The 14,899-nt window shown below is 68.0% G+C and overlaps 2 protein-coding genes across 3 annotated transcripts; one reads left to right on the top strand and one right to left on the bottom strand.

Moving 5' to 3' along the window:
- Positions 1-669: 669 nt before the first annotated feature.
- Positions 670-10,187, top strand: SDHC (succinate dehydrogenase complex subunit C). The gene is made up of 6 exons (XM_035571682.2): positions 670-743; positions 4,200-4,256; positions 4,870-4,971; positions 5,595-5,656; positions 7,589-7,752; positions 9,325-10,187. Exons 1-6 carry the CDS (start codon positions 724-726, stop codon positions 9,427-9,429), a joined length of 510 nt encoding a protein of 169 aa, XP_035427575.1. The 5' UTR covers positions 670-723; the 3' UTR covers positions 9,430-10,187.
- A 1,160-nt stretch (positions 10,188-11,347) lies between these two features.
- Positions 11,348-13,367, bottom strand: CFAP126 (cilia and flagella associated protein 126). Of its 2 annotated transcripts, XM_035571680.2 has the most exons (5): positions 13,318-13,367; positions 12,896-12,958; positions 12,589-12,669; positions 12,301-12,477; positions 11,348-11,776 (listed from the first exon to the last, which is right to left on the bottom strand). In XM_035571680.2, the coding sequence occupies exons 1-5, from the start codon at positions 13,342-13,344 to the stop codon at positions 11,402-11,404; spliced, it is 723 nt and encodes a 240-aa protein (XP_035427573.1). In that variant the 5' UTR covers positions 13,345-13,367; the 3' UTR covers positions 11,348-11,401. The 2 variants fall into 2 exon arrangements, with proteins under 2 accessions (XP_035427573.1, XP_050571872.1); XM_050715915.1 differs by lacking the exon at positions 12,589-12,669 and having other exon boundaries at positions 13,318-13,366.
- Positions 13,368-14,899: the final 1,532 nt, after the last annotated feature.

Below are 14,899 nucleotides of genomic sequence, written 5' to 3'. Positions count from 1 at the left end.
GGGACCAGGGTGTGGGGACGGCGCTGGGGGCCATGTCCCCTCCTGTGTCCCCCCCATGTCCCCCCCCCCCCCCCGCCGTGTCCCCTCCCGTCCCATGGCCACGGCTGCCTCTGGGCCTCCCGGTCCCCGCGGGACGGGCAGCGTGGGGACAGACACACGGACGGGCTGTAGGGGGGTTTGAGGACCGGGATGTGGGGGTGGCGCTGGGGGCTGCGTGCCCTCCTCTGTCCCCGTGTCCCCTCCTGCGTCCCTGTGTGTCGCCCCCCGTCCCCCCCTTGCGTCCCCTCCTGCGTGTCCCCATGCCCCCCCCCCCGTGTCCCCACGTTCCCTCCTGCACCCCCGTGTCCCCCCCCTTGCGTCCTCCCCCCCGTGTCCCCTCCTGTGTCCTCTCTTGTGCCCCCCCGTGCCCCCCCCCCGTGTCCCCATGTTCCCCCGTGTCCCCTCTTGTGTCCCCCCCCGCCTTGTGTCCCCCCCGTCCCTCCCCGTCCCCCAGCCGCCGCTGGCCCCGTGCCCCCCCGGGACACCCCCCCCGCTCCCCCCTCCCCCTCTGTCGGGGCTCCATTTTGGGGCGAGAACAGCGCTTTGCGGGACTTTCGGTGCCCTGCGGGAGCGGCGGGGCCGGGCCCAGCCCCGGTGACACCGGGGCGGGGGGGGGGGGCGGGGGGGCACCGGGGAGGGGGCGGAAGTGCGTCACGGCCGCTTCCGCTTTGCGGACGCTTCAAGATGGCGGCGCTGGCGTTGAGGTGACTCCCGCCTCCCGGGGCCCCCCCGGAGTCCCCCGGTGCCCCCCCGGGACCCTCCCGGTGCCCCCCCCCCCGGTATCGTCCCGGTGTCCCCGTGTCTGCCCCCGGCGGCTCCCCCCGCCTCCAGCCCCCCCCCCCCGTGCCCGGTGAGGGCGGCCCCGGGCCTGGTCCCAGCCCGGTGCGGGCGGGAGCCGAGAGGCGGCACCGGGGGGGGGCTCCGGTGCCCGGGGGAGGGGGGTGCCCGGGGGGGTGGGGAGGCCCCCGGGGACGTGGTCACGGAGCCCCGGCAGCGCTTGGACGCCCCTCGTGGGGGGGGGGGGGGGTTGGTTTTGGGGTCCCCGCCCGACTCCGGGCGCTCCCCGAGCCTCTGCCCCCCCCCCCCCCCCCCGCCGGGGGTGTCCCCGCTGTGGGGCCGCTGCCGGGGGGGGGGGGGGGGGGGGGGGTTTGAGGCGGTACCGGGGGTCCTGGGGCTGCCCGGGGGGAGCCCGAGGGCTCGGGCAGCGGCGAAGCGGCCGGAGAGCCGCGGGCACCGGGCGCTGGCTCCGTGCCCCCTGCACCCGGCGGTACCGGGGCAGCGGCAGCCCTGTGGCGGGGCGGGAGGGGGTGGCGGGGTCCCACTGGGCCCAGCGGGAGGAGGCGGGTTTGGGGTGGGAAGCGGTGGGAAAACGGAGCACGGGTCTGGCTCCCTTCAGCCTAGGGGCAGGGAGCGGGGTGCTGGGGTTTGCCCGGCCGGGACGAGCCCGAATATCGGGGAAATTGGTAAAACCGGCCGTTGTTGCCGCAGGGAAGGGCTGCGCTGACCCCGTTCCGCGCCGCAGCAGCTCGGGGCCGTGCTCAGGGCAGGCCCCGCGTCCTCACAGAGCCGTCACACGCGGCTTCTGCAGGAGCTCGGTGGCCCCCGGCAGGAATAACCCCAAACATCCCCCGGAACAACCCCTGCGGGGCCGGGACGTCGCCCGTACCCGGAGGAAGGCGCCCGTTCGCCTTTACTCCTGTAAAGTTTTATTCCTGCCGCCTCCCCGCCGCCGGTTACGGATGTTTGGCTCTTTGATGTCAGCGTCGAAGCTGGATTCCGGGGGTTTCGTCCCCTTCACGTGGTCTCTTTGTGGCCGTCGGGCTTTTGTGGGAAGCTTTTCGGGGCGGTTTGCTGAAAATCAGAGCTCCCCGGCGCGATCGCAGCGCGGGCTCGGAACACGCGGCAAAAGCAGGTCTCTGCTTTGAAGCCTCCCCCTCCTGCCTGCTTCTGCCCGGCAGGTGAAAAAAGCGTCTTTGAGCACCTCTCGTTTGCCGCCTCCGTGGCAAAATCCGAGCGGTTTTTATAGAGCTGTCGCGCCGGATAAACGCTGACGGCCACTGCCGATGCGACGCGGAGCTGCTGCTCCTCGAGAGCCGGCCCCGGCGCCTCCTGAAGTTGTGCTCCCGAGGGAGAAAACCCCCAAATTATTGGGTCCCCGGTAGCTCCCGCTGTCCCCGAGCTGTCACCTGCGTCGTTGTCCCCTCCTGCAGGTGGCAGCCGGCCTGGGCGACCTTCAGGTCTGTGGGCTCCCGCTTGAGGGCTCGGTTTTTTAGGGAAAACTGTGTCCGTCGGTGATCTGGAAGGAAACGTGAGGTAACGGCCGGGAGCTGGAGCAGATGCGGCGGCTCAGAGCGGGATAAATAACGAAGGGGACGGGGCCTGGGCGCGCCGCGACCTCGATTGCTGAGCCGCAGGGCCGCGTTTTGCGAGCGGCGTTCGTTGCACTGGAGCAAGCTGCGATGCTTTGAGTCTAAAAAAAAAAAAAAAAAAGAAAAAGAAAAGAAGAAACACATTAAAATTGTGCCGAGAGGATGGGGAGCTCCTGCTGGGGGATGGGGCTCTGAAGGAGCGCAGGCGTGCTGCCTGCCGCCTGGCTCTGAACGCTGTGCTCTGGGGCCTGAGCTCCCTCTTCCAGCACCGGTGGTGCTGAGCAGCTCCCGAGGAGCCCAGGGAGGCTGGGACTCCGGAAAGGAGGACGCGGAGGGCGTGAGAGGCGCAATGATTAATAGCCTGTGGGCACAGATTAATTATTCACCTCCTCTCCCCTGCCCGGGAGCTGGGGGGGGGGCTCGGGGCTGCTTCCCCCCGGCCTGGCCGAGCTGCGAGCGCCGGGTGGGGAGGTGGCGATGGGGTTTTGGGGAGAAACAGCCCCGTCTGCTGCGGGCCCACGCCCCGCCTGCCCCGGGGAGCGGCCGGGAGGGCTCCTGGAGCTTTCTGAGGCTTTTTTTTTGTTGTTTCCAGGGGTCTCCTGGGGGGGGAAGGAGGGCTGCCTGGAGGCTCCGAGCCGCTCGGCTGCCGCCGCTTCCTCCCCCTGCAGCTCAGCCGAGTTTTCAGGGAGGGTTTTGAGGAACTCGAGGCTGTGCCCGGAAAGGTTTTCGGTGGGGAAACGGCGCGGGGCCGTAGCGAGGCTGTTTCTGCGACAGCAACTCGTGGGATTTGGTTTTTCCCACGGTAGCTGAATACAGACGGTGGAAGTTTGGAAGGAAACGGCCCTGCAGCCGGCGGCGCTCAGCAGGCAGCAGCCGCAGCGAGACGAGCGCAAGCTGCGATGCCGTCCCGCAGACCTGCGGAGCTTCAGGCCCTGCCTCCGGAGGCGAGGGAGGGTTTTGAAAGGAAACATCCCTCGGGTCATTAAGGCCGGATCTCGGAGCGCTTCGTGGCGACGGCCTTTGTTACGCGCTCACACCTGGCCGAGAGCTGACCCCCAGATGTTCGCCCAGCCGTGCTCTCAGGACGTCTGAAGAGCGGCAGAGCTGCGTCTTCGTTTACCTGCCGCCGCTAACGAAGCGCTGGGAGACGCTGCTGCGGACGCCTGGGTGTTTGAGGAGGTTAATTAATTAATTAACGCTCCTGCCGGGCGCTGCGCCCCGCCTCGTTCCCACCGTGGCGCCGGGAAGCGCAGCGCTGCCTCTTGTGCTCTGTCCTCGCTGGGAGCGCCGCGAGCGGCCGCCGGAGATTCCAGCCCACAGCTGCCAGCGCTCGAGCTGCGCCGGGCCGGGGCTCCCGCTCCTCGGGGCGCCGTGAAAAATCCCTTTTCACCTCCCGCCCGCAGCGCTGGCGTGGCCGAAACGCCGCGTGGGGCGGGCTGGGACGGTGACCTGCCGCCCCCCCGGAGCCAGACGAGGGGCGATGCCACCCTTCCGGGCGCGGGGACTGCGGTGGCCTCGGCGCGGCCCTGAGCTCAGGGCGCAGTTCAGTCTGTCCTACAAACGAGCTGTTACAGCTCATTACCCTGGGGCTAATTACGGGGTGTCGTAAAGAACGAACCCGCGGGCAGGGTCTGGAGGCTCGAGGTGAGAGCTCGGAGGTTTAGAAAGAGCCCAGACCTTGCACCTCGGGGCTGATTTTAAGGCACAAACCCCCAAAGTGGCGAATTCCCTCCCCGGCCCCGCCACCGGCGTTGCGTCGGCGCTCACGAACCTTCTCCACCTCTCTTGCAGATGCGTCGGGCGGCGATGCCTGCTGGCTCGGCTCGGCCCCGGCTTCCCCGTGCGACAGTGAGTGCGAGGGTTTACGGGGGGGGGTGGGGGGGGGGGGTGACGGGATTAACTTCTGCCCCGAGGGATCGTGGCCGAGGCGCGGGGGCACGTGTGCTTTCTGTCCGCTTAGTAACTGCCCGATCCCCGCATCACACCGTCAGCGCGCGGCCTATTTAGGGGATAAATAAAGGGTGGGGGTCCCTCGGCGGGGGCCGCCGCCACCCCCCTGCGTCACCCCAGAGGGCCGGGAGCCGCAAATCCTCCCATGCTGTCGGGCTTAGGGAGGAGTGGTGATTTTCTGCTAAACTGGGCTCTAAGTGTAGTTGCTGCGTAATCTCAGGCACGTTAAACGAGGAGCTCTTCGTTTGGTGCAGCGTGCAATTACCGGGGCTGTGCGTTATCGGCGTTACGTAACGCGCTGATATCCCACGCCCCGACCTGGGCGTGCTGCTCCGCTGCCGGCCTGGGTTCCGGCACAGAGCCGAGCTTTGCGGCCTGCCCGTTACTGTTCTTAATCAGCAGTTAATAAATTGCTGGCGGAGACCCTCCCGCACCCGTGTCCGTGCAGGGCTGGAGCCCCCCCCCGCCGTCCGGTCCCCCCCTCACCGCCCGTCCCCTCTTCTCTTCGCAGCGTTGTCCCGATGGCGACGACGGCCAAGGAGGAGATGGCTCGCTTCTGGGAGAAGAACACCAAGTCCAGCCGTCCCCTGTCCCCTCACGTCACCATCTACAAGTAAGAGCCCCTCGGCCACGCGCGGGGACGCCCCCGGGCCCTGAGTTTTGGGGGCAGCCCCGGCCCCTGCGTGCATTTCCCCCGGCACTTCAGGTGCAGGTCGGGGCGACCGTCTGTTAACGCTATGAACAGCACGAGCTGGGGGGGCAGCACGCCCCCAGGCACCCCGTGGGGTTGTTAAAGCTCAAGTTTTTTTCACGTGGGGCACTGAGGACGGGTGCCCCCCCCCCCCCGGCAGATCCGTGCCTCTCCCTCACCGGGGGGAGGACGGTTTTTTGGGGCCGCTTCTGTCACTTTTCCACGTTCCCTCGCTTAGCTCCGAGTCTGGGTGCCCAGCCCCTGCCCCTCTGTCCCTAAAGCCCTTCGCAGCCTCCCGTTCCGCCCCCTTGCAGCTCCCTTCGAGCCCTTCCCCGGGCCGTGCCGGCGCCCTTTGCCATTCCCAAGCTGCCTCTGCAAATTCCCCCGGCTCTCCCCTCTCGCTCGGGCCGGATTCCTTGAATAGCTCCGAGCGCAGGCCCGGCCGCGCCGAGCTCTCTAGGAGCAGGCGGGGCCCTGCTTTCTCCCCGCTCCTCCCGCCCCCCCCTCGTGCCGCGTTTTGCTGACGAGCTCGGTTTGTTTTGCAGGTGGTCCCTGCCCATGGCGATGTCCATCATGCACCGGGGCACCGGCGTCGCGCTCAGCTTGGGTGCGTTGCGTCTCCGACCCGCTCGCGGCGCGGGGCCAGATCCCTCCGGGTGGTTCGGAGACGCGCCTGCGGGTTTCTCCCCCTCGTCTCCAGTTCCGGCGCTGGCTCCAGCAGCGGGTTTTCTCCCCGCTTATCCGTGCCCAGATCTCCCCGCGCTGCGCTGGCTCCAGCCCTGCGAAGGAATCGATGCTCCCCGGGGGTTTAAAAGCCCTCAGAGCCCTCGTGGCGCCGTGGCCTGGGTGCCCCCATCCCTAATCCTCCTTCCAGACCTCCCCCAGCCTGCAAAAGCTGCTCCAGATCTCAGCCCCTCTCTTCAGCGCCTGTTTTTTTTTTTCTTTTTCCCCCCGTCCGAGGGAAGGGCTGGCAGCCCGGCAGAGCTTTGGGGATTTTCCCTGGCACTGTCAGAGTCTCGCAGCTTCCCGGGAGCGGCCGCTGCCTTCCCGGGGATCCTGCTGGAGGAGAAGGCGGCACTGCCATCAAAGCTGCTAAACCCCCCCCCCAGCAACCTGGCTCGACTGAGCGAGAGGGTGCCTGACTGTGACCGGCTGCTTCATTTCCGTCACGGCAGCGGGAAGGAGCTGCCGAGGGGGGAGGAGCTGGGTCGGCTTCTGCAGGAGAGCAGCGAGCGAAGGGGCTCCGGGGAGGCGCGCGGGGCCGAGGCCTCACCTCCTTCACCCGAAAAGTGCGGCTGGGCGGAAGCGAGAGGGGGCAGCGAGGGCTGGGAGGTCGGGCTTCCCAAAACCGGCACCCGTGCGCGCCCCCAGAGCCTCCGCGCGCAGCGCAGGGCTCGGGGGGTTTTATCCCCAGGAGCTGGGGACGTGCCTGGCCCCGTGGCACAAGGTCCCTGGCAGCAGCCCGAGCTGGCGGGGCCGCTGCTGCCCTTTCGGGTGCCGCATAAAGGAGCCATTTATCAGCCTCTGCCGGGGCGGGAGGCGATCGCTCTCCGCGCCGATGGAGCACGGAGGAGAATGGCTTTGTGCTGAGGAGGGGGAAGCGCTCATCTCCGCTCCGCCGAGGGCTGTAATTACGGGAGCCTCTGCCTTCCTGCGCTTCTCGGGGGCTGACGCAACGGCCGCCGAGCAGACGAGTGGCTGAGCGGGGGGGAAGCAGCCGGTTGCCTCGCGCCGGCCTCAGCCGAGGCGCCCGAGCGTGCGTGCGGCGCTGCAACCGGGCGCTATTGAGCTCGCGACGTGGCTGGCGGCTCGCTGCGACCGCTCCCGTTCTTTTGGCAGCACCGTCTGGAGAAAGCCCTCCTGGCCTGGAAACGAGGAGGGGAAGGCGCAGCGGGTCCCGCGGCCGCTCATGGCACGCTGTCTCTTCGGCTGCTGCCTCTCCTGCTGACGCCTGCTCGGGGCAGCCCGGGCCTCCTGTCCTGAGACGTGGACCCGAGGGCGTTGCTGAAGGGCCGCCACCCCGCGGTTCCCGCCTCGCTCGTCCCTTTAACCTTGACTTTGGGCTGGTGTCGCTGCCGTTGCCCGAGCTCCTGCCGGGTGTTGTGTGAGTGGCGCAGCCCCGCTGCAGGACCCACCCTCAGGGCGTTGCTGCCCCCGCTTGGAGCCCTCGGCACCCCGGGGTGCGTTGTCACGGCACGGCTGCCGCCAGGCAGGAGAGGCCTTCTCGCTCCTTCCTCTGCTGATTGTTTGGTTCAGGCCCTGTCCCCAAACCAGGGGCACAGAGGTGGCCCCGTGTGTGACCAGCAGGAGCATCCCTTGCTGTGTGGGGTTTGTGGCCGGGCAGGCAGATTTGGCTGGAGCTGCTCTTAAGCGCAGGAAATAAACGGGCGCAGAGCTGCTCCCAAGCACAGCTCCTGAGCCCGGGGCTCCGCTTCTGGGGCCTCGGGCTTCCACCAAGGGTGCTGCTGCGTGCCTGGGTCTTTGGGGACAGCACGGGGCCGCTGCCGCCGGCCTCACCCGCGGGCTTTGTCTCCTGCAGGCGTCTCCCTCTTCAGCCTGGCTGCCCTGCTGCTCCCGGAGCAGTTTCCCCACTACCTGGCCGTGGTGAAGTCGCTCAGCCTGGGCCCTGCTCTCATCTACTCCGCTAAGTTCGCCCTGGCTTTCCCCCTCTCCTACCACACCTGGAATGGGATCCGGCACCTGGTGAGTGGGCTCCCGGTGCGCCCAGGGGAGTGAGGGGGGGGAAGCTGCTGGTGCTGCCGCTGCTGCTGTGGGAGCTCCGGGTGTGCAGTCTGAGAAGGTGCCCTCGGAAACGAGAATTAATCACCTCTGAGCTATTTTGGGGTACGTTTAAGTCGCAAAGAGCAGCGCCACGCGGATGCTTCACGGGGCGGCGCAGGCAGCTGCAGCATCCCCTGCTCCGCGGGGCCGTGCAGGCAGAAGTGCCCCCCCTTTGCTCGTTATCCCCCCCTCCTCCTGCTCCTAAGTAACGCTGAGCTATTTAACGAGCCCAGAAGACACAGCACAGAGGACTGGTGACGGAAAATAACCCGTGGCGTCTGCCCCGGGCTGCAGTGGAACAGGCGGCTCTGCTCAGCCGAGCTTCCTGTGTTTGACGAAGGAGGGGGAGCTGGAGAGCTGAGGGCTCCTCGCTGGGAAGAGTACCAGACGTGCTGCTTTTTGGAGCTGACTCTGTGTTTCTGCAGCTCCAGCTAGCTTTGGTTTTAGGGCAGCAAATTGCAAAAGCAGCTGGCCCGGAGCGTGACACGATCCTCCTGCTGCGGGCGGCGGCACGTGCGGAGACGCGGGCTCACGCCGCGGGTGCTGACGGCGCCGAAGCTGCTTGGTGCCGTTCGTGTCCTGCACCCAGCAGCAGCCGTCGCGAGGCGCTCATGGCAGCTCCCGGCCAGGCTGCCGGGGTGCGCAGCGGCCGTGTGCTGCGGGAGGAGCCGCTGCCGGGGTCCTCGGGGCCGACCGGCAGCGCCGCGGGTGCTCGGTACCCGCTCTGCGAGCGCTCGGAGATGCTGGTGGGCAAATGGAGCAGTCGTAAGCGGCTCCGTGCTCGGAGCATCGTGAACTGAACGCGTGCTGGAAGCCTCTGACTGCACGTATAAATTAGGCTGCCAATTAAATCGTCGCAGAACGAAACCAGCGGCGCTAGCCCCCGGCAGCGCAGCACAGCGATGATGCAAAGGGAATAAACAGGGAGCGGGTTCGGGTTGGCGGCTCCACGGCTGCGCTCGGCCACCCGGCTCGCACCGGCCAAAATCAGGGGGGAGATGGGAACCCGTCCGCAGCACCCAGGGGGTCTTTTCAGCGTCCCCCAGAGGTGCTCGCGGACGCGCTGGGAGCCGAGGCTGGTCCCCCCCTGCTCGGCTCTGCCCCGGGGCTGTCGGCGCGGCCTCAGCTCTGCGCCGTGCTCTGTAACCTATTTCTGTCAGCAGGAGAGAAGCGAGCGGAGAGCAGCTGCTGCTTGGGAAGCGAACCTGGCGCGCTGCGGCTGCGGGGGATTAGGGAGAGCTCCCGGGCGGCTTTGCTGCTGGGGGGGGGGGGGGGGGATCAGCTTCCTCCGGCACAGCCCGGAGACCCCTGCCCGTTTCCTTGCAGTGACAGATGCTGGTGCCTGTTTGTAGCCCGTAATCTAGAGGCAGGTTTTTGGGGTGGTTTTGCTGGTTTTTACCAGGGCAGTGCCTCTCCACCTGTGTCTGGCACAGCCCCGCGAGGGCCTGTCCGTGTCCCGGTGTGCTAACTCCGCTGTCTCTTCTCTCCCCGCAGGCGTGGGACCTGGGGAAGGGCTTCAAGCTCAGCCAGGTCCAGCAGTCCGGGCTGCTGGTCCTGGTCTTGACCCTGCTCTCCTCGGCGGGGCTCGCGGCCCTGTGAAGGCTCCTCCCGGTCGACGGCCTCCCGGTTTTTGGAAGATTTGTTCCGTCCTGGCCCACCTGGGGATGCACGAGGAGAGGGAGGCCGGGGGGGGGACACAGACTCCCGAGTCACTAGAAGCCTTTGGGGGAGGGGGCGCTTCCCCTGCTGACGAATCTCGCGGATGATCAGAGTTGCTTTTCCTTAGCCCAGGCGAAGCGCTGCGCCCAGCTGGCTGCCTCGTTGCGGCAGGGGGGGGGGGGACAGGACGTGGGGGTCTCGTGCTTGCGGCGTCGCACTCCTGAGAGCTGCCGGACTTAACCCGAGCAAACTCCAGGGCGTTTCTTTTCTCTGCCCTGTCCCCGAGCTTGGGACAATGCTGGATCTGTGTCCCCGCGGCTCCGAGTGGGCTCGGGGAGGCCGGCAGCACGCGTGTAGGCTCGGCGCAGGACAACCGTCCGCATTGAGGGCAGCCTGTGCCAGGGGAGGGAGAGCGGGCACAGCTGCCAACGCCAGCACCCGCGCGGGGAAGGGGACGTTTGGGCCGCCCGCGTGCCACCGCGGTGCTCAATCCCGACTCCTCGCCGTTGAAATTGTTCTAATTCAGCCAGATTTGGGGGCTCCGGAGCCCCTGCCACGTCCAGTTTTCCCGTTGGGAAGTTGCTCTGTCAGCGGCGTGCCCGGGAGGGCCGAGGTTCTCCCGGCGCGTGTTGCCAGCGGCTGTCGGCTCAGCGCTTCTTCATCGCCCACCTTTGCAATAAAGCAGCCTCGATCCCTCACACGTGTTTGGGCTCGGCTCTTAACCGGGGAGTCAGAGGAGAAGGGGAGGGTTTGCTCTGAGGTTGAGGGACTTGCAGCTTCCCAGAGAAGCTGGGATGGAAAAACAAGCTCTTGGCTGTGTTTGTAGAGCCAGGTGTAGCGCCTGAACTTTGGAGTTTGGCTGAGGGGTTGCTTCGCGGAGCGCTGCCAGCCCAGCAGAAAGGAATTTCCTACCTGGGCCGTGTTTGTTTGGGACGCCCGCGCTCGGAGCGCAGCTTTTTGCTCCAGTCTGCCCGGTTTTAAGGTTTGCTTTGCGAAGAGGCCGGCACAGAGAGGAGCTCTGCCTCGCTTTTCCGTCCCAGCGAGGGTCTCGGCCTCCTTCCCGTGCTCAGCATCCGGCCAGACGTCGGCTTTATGGGGAACATCTGCTCTCTGCGGGCTTGCGGGGGGGGAGCTGCCCTGATAAAGAACCAGCCGGGGCTGCTGCGTTTACCTCCAGCCCCTTCCCTCCCGCCCGGCCTCTCGCCTGCCTGGCGGAGCCGACCAACCTTTAATTAGCAGGAGGCATCCGAGCACCAGATGAGGAACCTCTCTGCTGTCAGCGCGGCAGAGGGAGGGGACGCGCTGCCGAATCCCTTTCAGTACAGCTCCGTGCCCCAGCAGGAGCAATTTTCTGGGTGAAAACGGCTGTATTTTAGCTTTAAACCCATTACTTCCCGCAGTTGCTGAAGCGGCTTTTATTCGGAAGCCACTTCTGCTTGCTAATGAGCTGTTCTGTCGGGCGTGCCAGCTGCTAACGAAGTTCAGCCTTCGCTGTGCCTCCGGGCCGCGCTTCGCAGGCTTTACGTCCCTCCTGCCAGCGGCGCAGGATCTGTCCCTGCTGCCCCCGTTCCCTGCTGGTGGGCAGTGCATGAAACCCGACGGTAACGGGGTTTGTGGTGCTGAGCACCAGGAGCTGCAGGTGAAACACCACGGAACGAGACGCCGATACGGGGGATGAGCAGAGACACGGCATGGGGAGGGCGCGGCCCCCGAAACCAAACAGCGGGAGTTTTATGGTGTTTTTTTAAAACCTCTATTTTTCCAATTGCTGTCAAAACACAACCGCTCGGCACCGGCCTCGCTCGGTGCTCTGTGAAGCGCTCTCCTGCCCTCCCCCGGGTGCTTTTTGGATCTCTGCTGGGAACGGGCTCGCGGGAGCTGCAGGAGAGGGGCCGAGGAGAGCCCAGACGGCTCAAAGCCCCCGGTGCGGCCATGCCGCTCCCTTTCCCTGCGGCCCAGCCTCCCTCACAGTGGCTGAGGCCGGGATTTGGGGTGCGGTGACACCCCCGAGACCCCCCAGGCCGGGCTGCGGGGAGCTCAGGACCCCGGCTGGGCTCCCTGCCCCCTGCTCGTCCTCGCCGCGAGGCTGGCACGAAGCCGGTGGCTCCGGCGACGCGTCCCGCTCCGCGCGGACGTCCACGAGGCCGGGCTTACGGCAGTCGCTGCCGGGCTGCTCCTCCAGCGGCGATTTGGGAGAGGGCTGAGCACCCTGGGGATCCTCGCCAGGCCCCCGGCCGGTCCTCGAAGGCTCCTCGGAGGTGCCCGCGTCTGGCCAAGGCTCTTGGGGCTGCACGAGGGGGATTTGCGTTACACCCTGCTCACAAACACAGGGATGAGGGGTGGTGGAGAGGGGTGAGGGGCTCAGAGGGGATCGAGGTGCTGCGGCTGCTGGAAAAGGGGGCTCTGGGAGCAGCTCAGCATCAGCCCCGGTGCTCTGAGGTTTTCTCTGGGCTGGGAGCTCCTCCTGCCGGCGCCGCCACGGCCCCAGGCACCCGGCCAGCAGCGGGAGCACGAGCCTGGCTTCGGGGGGCCGCGGGGAGCCCTGTGCCCAGGGGAGACGGTGGCACCGGGTGGGGAGGTGGGGGGGGACCTGCCTGCAGCATCCCGCGGGAGGAGAGAGGTCCCCCCCCCGCACCGTCCCCCCGCAGCTCCGGCTCTGCGCCCGCCCCCCCCTTCCCACCCAGACCGCGCAAAACGCCCCCCAAAATCAGCTCCCAGCCCGGAAAATCCTCCCCCAGCCCCCCCGAAGCGAGGGGGCCCGGTGTGCGTCACCCCGGGGGACCAGGCCCCCCGCCGCCGAGGGGCACCCACCTTGCCGGTGACCTCGGCCCGGAGGCCGTTGCAGGCGCCGGTGAGGGCGGCGGAGGCGCGGAGCCAGCCGGTGAGGCGGGCGGCGGCGGCGGCCGAGCGTGCCGTGAGGTTCAGCTTGGCGGGGGGGATCCTCGGCGGCATGTCCCACGTCCCCAGAAACGTGCCCCAGGGGGAGGCCTGGAAGGAGGAACGGGGGGGACGGGATGGGGGCGCGGGGGGGGGGCGCGGGGTGCCGTGCCCGGGGTGGGGGGGGGTGGGTGGGGGGGGGCCGGGGGCTGCGGCACTCACCTGGGAGCGGGGCACGGAGGGGAGCAGGTGGCCGCGGTCGTCGGCCAGGATCTGCGTGGAGCCGTCCCGCGGCGAGGGGCGCTGGGGGGGGAGCGGGCGGGGGGGGGGGGGGTCTGGGGGGGGTTGGGAATTGGGGAGGGGGGGCTGGGGGGGGGGGGGGGGGGTTGGGGGGGGGTTGGGGGGGGCGGCTGGGGTTGGGGAGGGGAACTGGGGACGCCAGGAGGGGCCGTGGCGGGGGGGGGGGGGGCGGTGGCCCCGTTGGCCGGGTTCGGGGTGGGGGGAGTGGGGGGTGGGGGTACCCCGTTACCTGCCGGCCCGGCTGCGGCACCTCCCAGTTCTGCAGGCGGGGAGCGCTGAAGGCGTCCTCGTACTGCGGGGGGAGCGGGGCCGCTGAGAGACCGGCCCCGTTACCCCCCCTCACCCCCTCTTTACCCCCCGTTACCCCCCTGTTACCTTCCATTACCCCCCCGTTATCCCTCTTTACCCACCGTTTACTCCCCGTTACCCCCCCGTTACCCCCCGTTACCCCCCGTTACACCCCTTTACCCCTCCTTTACCCCCGTTACCCCTCCCGTTACCCCCGTTTACCCCCGGTTTTACCCCCCGTTACCCCCCCGTTACCCCCACTACCCCTCCTTTACCCCGTTACCCCCTGTTACTCCCCCCTTCCCCCCCTTTGCCCCCCGTTACCCCCCTATCCCCCCCTTTTACCCCTCCGCCCCCCCCCACCTGCCCCGCCCCGTAGCGGGCCGCCATCCGCCGCGTCCGCCGTCTCCTAGCAACCGCCACCACGTGACCCCCCCCCCGGGCCGTGCGCTCCCCCTGGCGGCCGCGGTGAAGGGGCGCGGCCAAGACCGAAGGGGGCGTGGCCATGATGGAATGGGCGTGGCCAACGCTGGAGGGGCGGGGCCACCCCCGCGGGGTGCCGTGGGTGATGGTGCCGTGGAGCCCCCTTGGGGAGCTCAGGGCTGGGTCTTGGGGACCTTGGGGGGGGTGTAAATGGCCGGGGGGGCTGCACCATGCCAAGCCGTGCCGTGCCGTGCCCTGCGGTGCTGTGCCGTGCCATGCCATGGCGTGCCATGCTCTGCCGTGCCGTGCTGTGCCGTGCCGTGCTGTGCTGTGCCACGCCGTGCCATGCCATTTGGTGCCGTGCCATGCCATGCTGTGTTGTGCCATGCCATTCGGTGCCGTGCCATGCCATGCTGTGTTGTGCCATGCCATGCCGTGCCATGCCATTTGGTGCTGTGCCATGCCATGCTGTGTTGTGCCATGCCATGCCGTGCCATGCCATTTGGTGCCGTGCCATGCCATGCTGTGTTGTGCCATGCCATGCCGTGCCATGCCATTTGGTGCCGTGCCATGCCATGCTGTGTTGTGCCATGCCATTCGGTGCCGTGCCATGCCATGCTGTGTTGTGCCATGCCATGCCGTGCCATGCCATTTGGTGCTGTGCCATGCCATGCTGTGTTGTGCCATGCCATGCCGTGCCATGCCATTTGGTGCTGTGCCATGCCATGCCGTGTCGTGCCATGCCATTCGGTGCCGTGCCATGCCGTGCCGTGCCATGCCATTTGGTGCTGTGCCATGCCATGCCGTGCCGTGCCATGCCATTCGGTGCCGTGCCATGCCGTGCCGTGCCATGCCATTTGGTGCTGTGCCATGCCATGCCGTGCCGTGCCATGCTGTGCCATGCCATGCCATGTCATGCCATGCCATTCGGTGCCGTGCCATGCCGTGCCGTGCCATGCCATTTGGTGCTGTGCCATGCCATGCCGTGCCGTGCCATGCCATTCGGTGCCGTGCCATGCCGTGCCGTGCCATGCCATTTGGTGCTGTGCCATGCCATGCCGTGCCGTGCCATGCTGTGCCATGCCATGCCATGTCATGCCATGCCATTCGGTGCCGTGCCATGCCGTGCCGTGCCATGCCATTTGGTGCTGTGCCATGCCATGCCGTGCCGTGCCATGCTGTGCCATGCCATGCCGTGTCATGCCATGCCATTCGGTGCCGTACCATGCCGTGCCACGCCGCACCACGGTGCCAGGTGAAGCCCACAGTCCCCAGCCAGGGCTGTCCCCCCCCCATCCCTGGGACCCCCCCAGGCCCGGCTGCGCCTCAGGGGCTTGGAGCCGGGCAGCGAGCCGGGCACAGCGCCCACCCGGCTGTCTTTGGCACGCCGGCGGCTGGCGAGGGCGATGCAAGGACGCAGACGGCCTCTGGAGTGGGGCCACCGCTGCAGGCAGCCCGGCCACGAAGCAGCCGCGGCCGCCTTTGTTCCGCCGCGCTTTTATGGCCACCTCCGCCTGCCCCA

This window comes from Cygnus atratus, chromosome 28 (genome assembly GCF_013377495.2).
Source record: "Cygnus atratus isolate AKBS03 ecotype Queensland, Australia chromosome 28, CAtr_DNAZoo_HiC_assembly, whole genome shotgun sequence".
In the NCBI taxonomy this organism is placed as follows: Eukaryota; Metazoa; Chordata; class Aves; order Anseriformes; family Anatidae; genus Cygnus; species Cygnus atratus.
This window is presented reverse-complemented; position numbering and strand designations above follow the sequence as displayed.

Coding starts and splice junctions, on each gene's coding strand:
- CFAP126 (XM_035571680.2), bottom strand. CDS start 13,344: ATGGCGGCCCGCTACGGGGCGGGGCAG. Junction 12,670..12,895: donor TGCCGCAGCCGGGCCGGCAG/GTAACGGGGTAC, acceptor CTCCCCCCCCAG/CGCCCCTCGCCGCGGGACGG. Junction 11,777..12,300: donor GGGCCGAGGTCACCGGCAAG/GTGGGTGCCCCT, acceptor CCCCTCGTGCAG/CCCCAAGAGCCTTGGCCAGA.
- SDHC (XM_035571682.2), top strand. CDS start 724: ATGGCGGCGCTGGCGTTGAG. Junction 4,257..4,869: donor CCCGGCTTCCCCGTGCGACA/GTGAGTGCGAGG, acceptor TTCTCTTCGCAG/CGTTGTCCCGATGGCGACGA. Junction 5,657..7,588: donor CGGCGTCGCGCTCAGCTTGG/GTGCGTTGCGTC, acceptor TGTCTCCTGCAG/GCGTCTCCCTCTTCAGCCTG.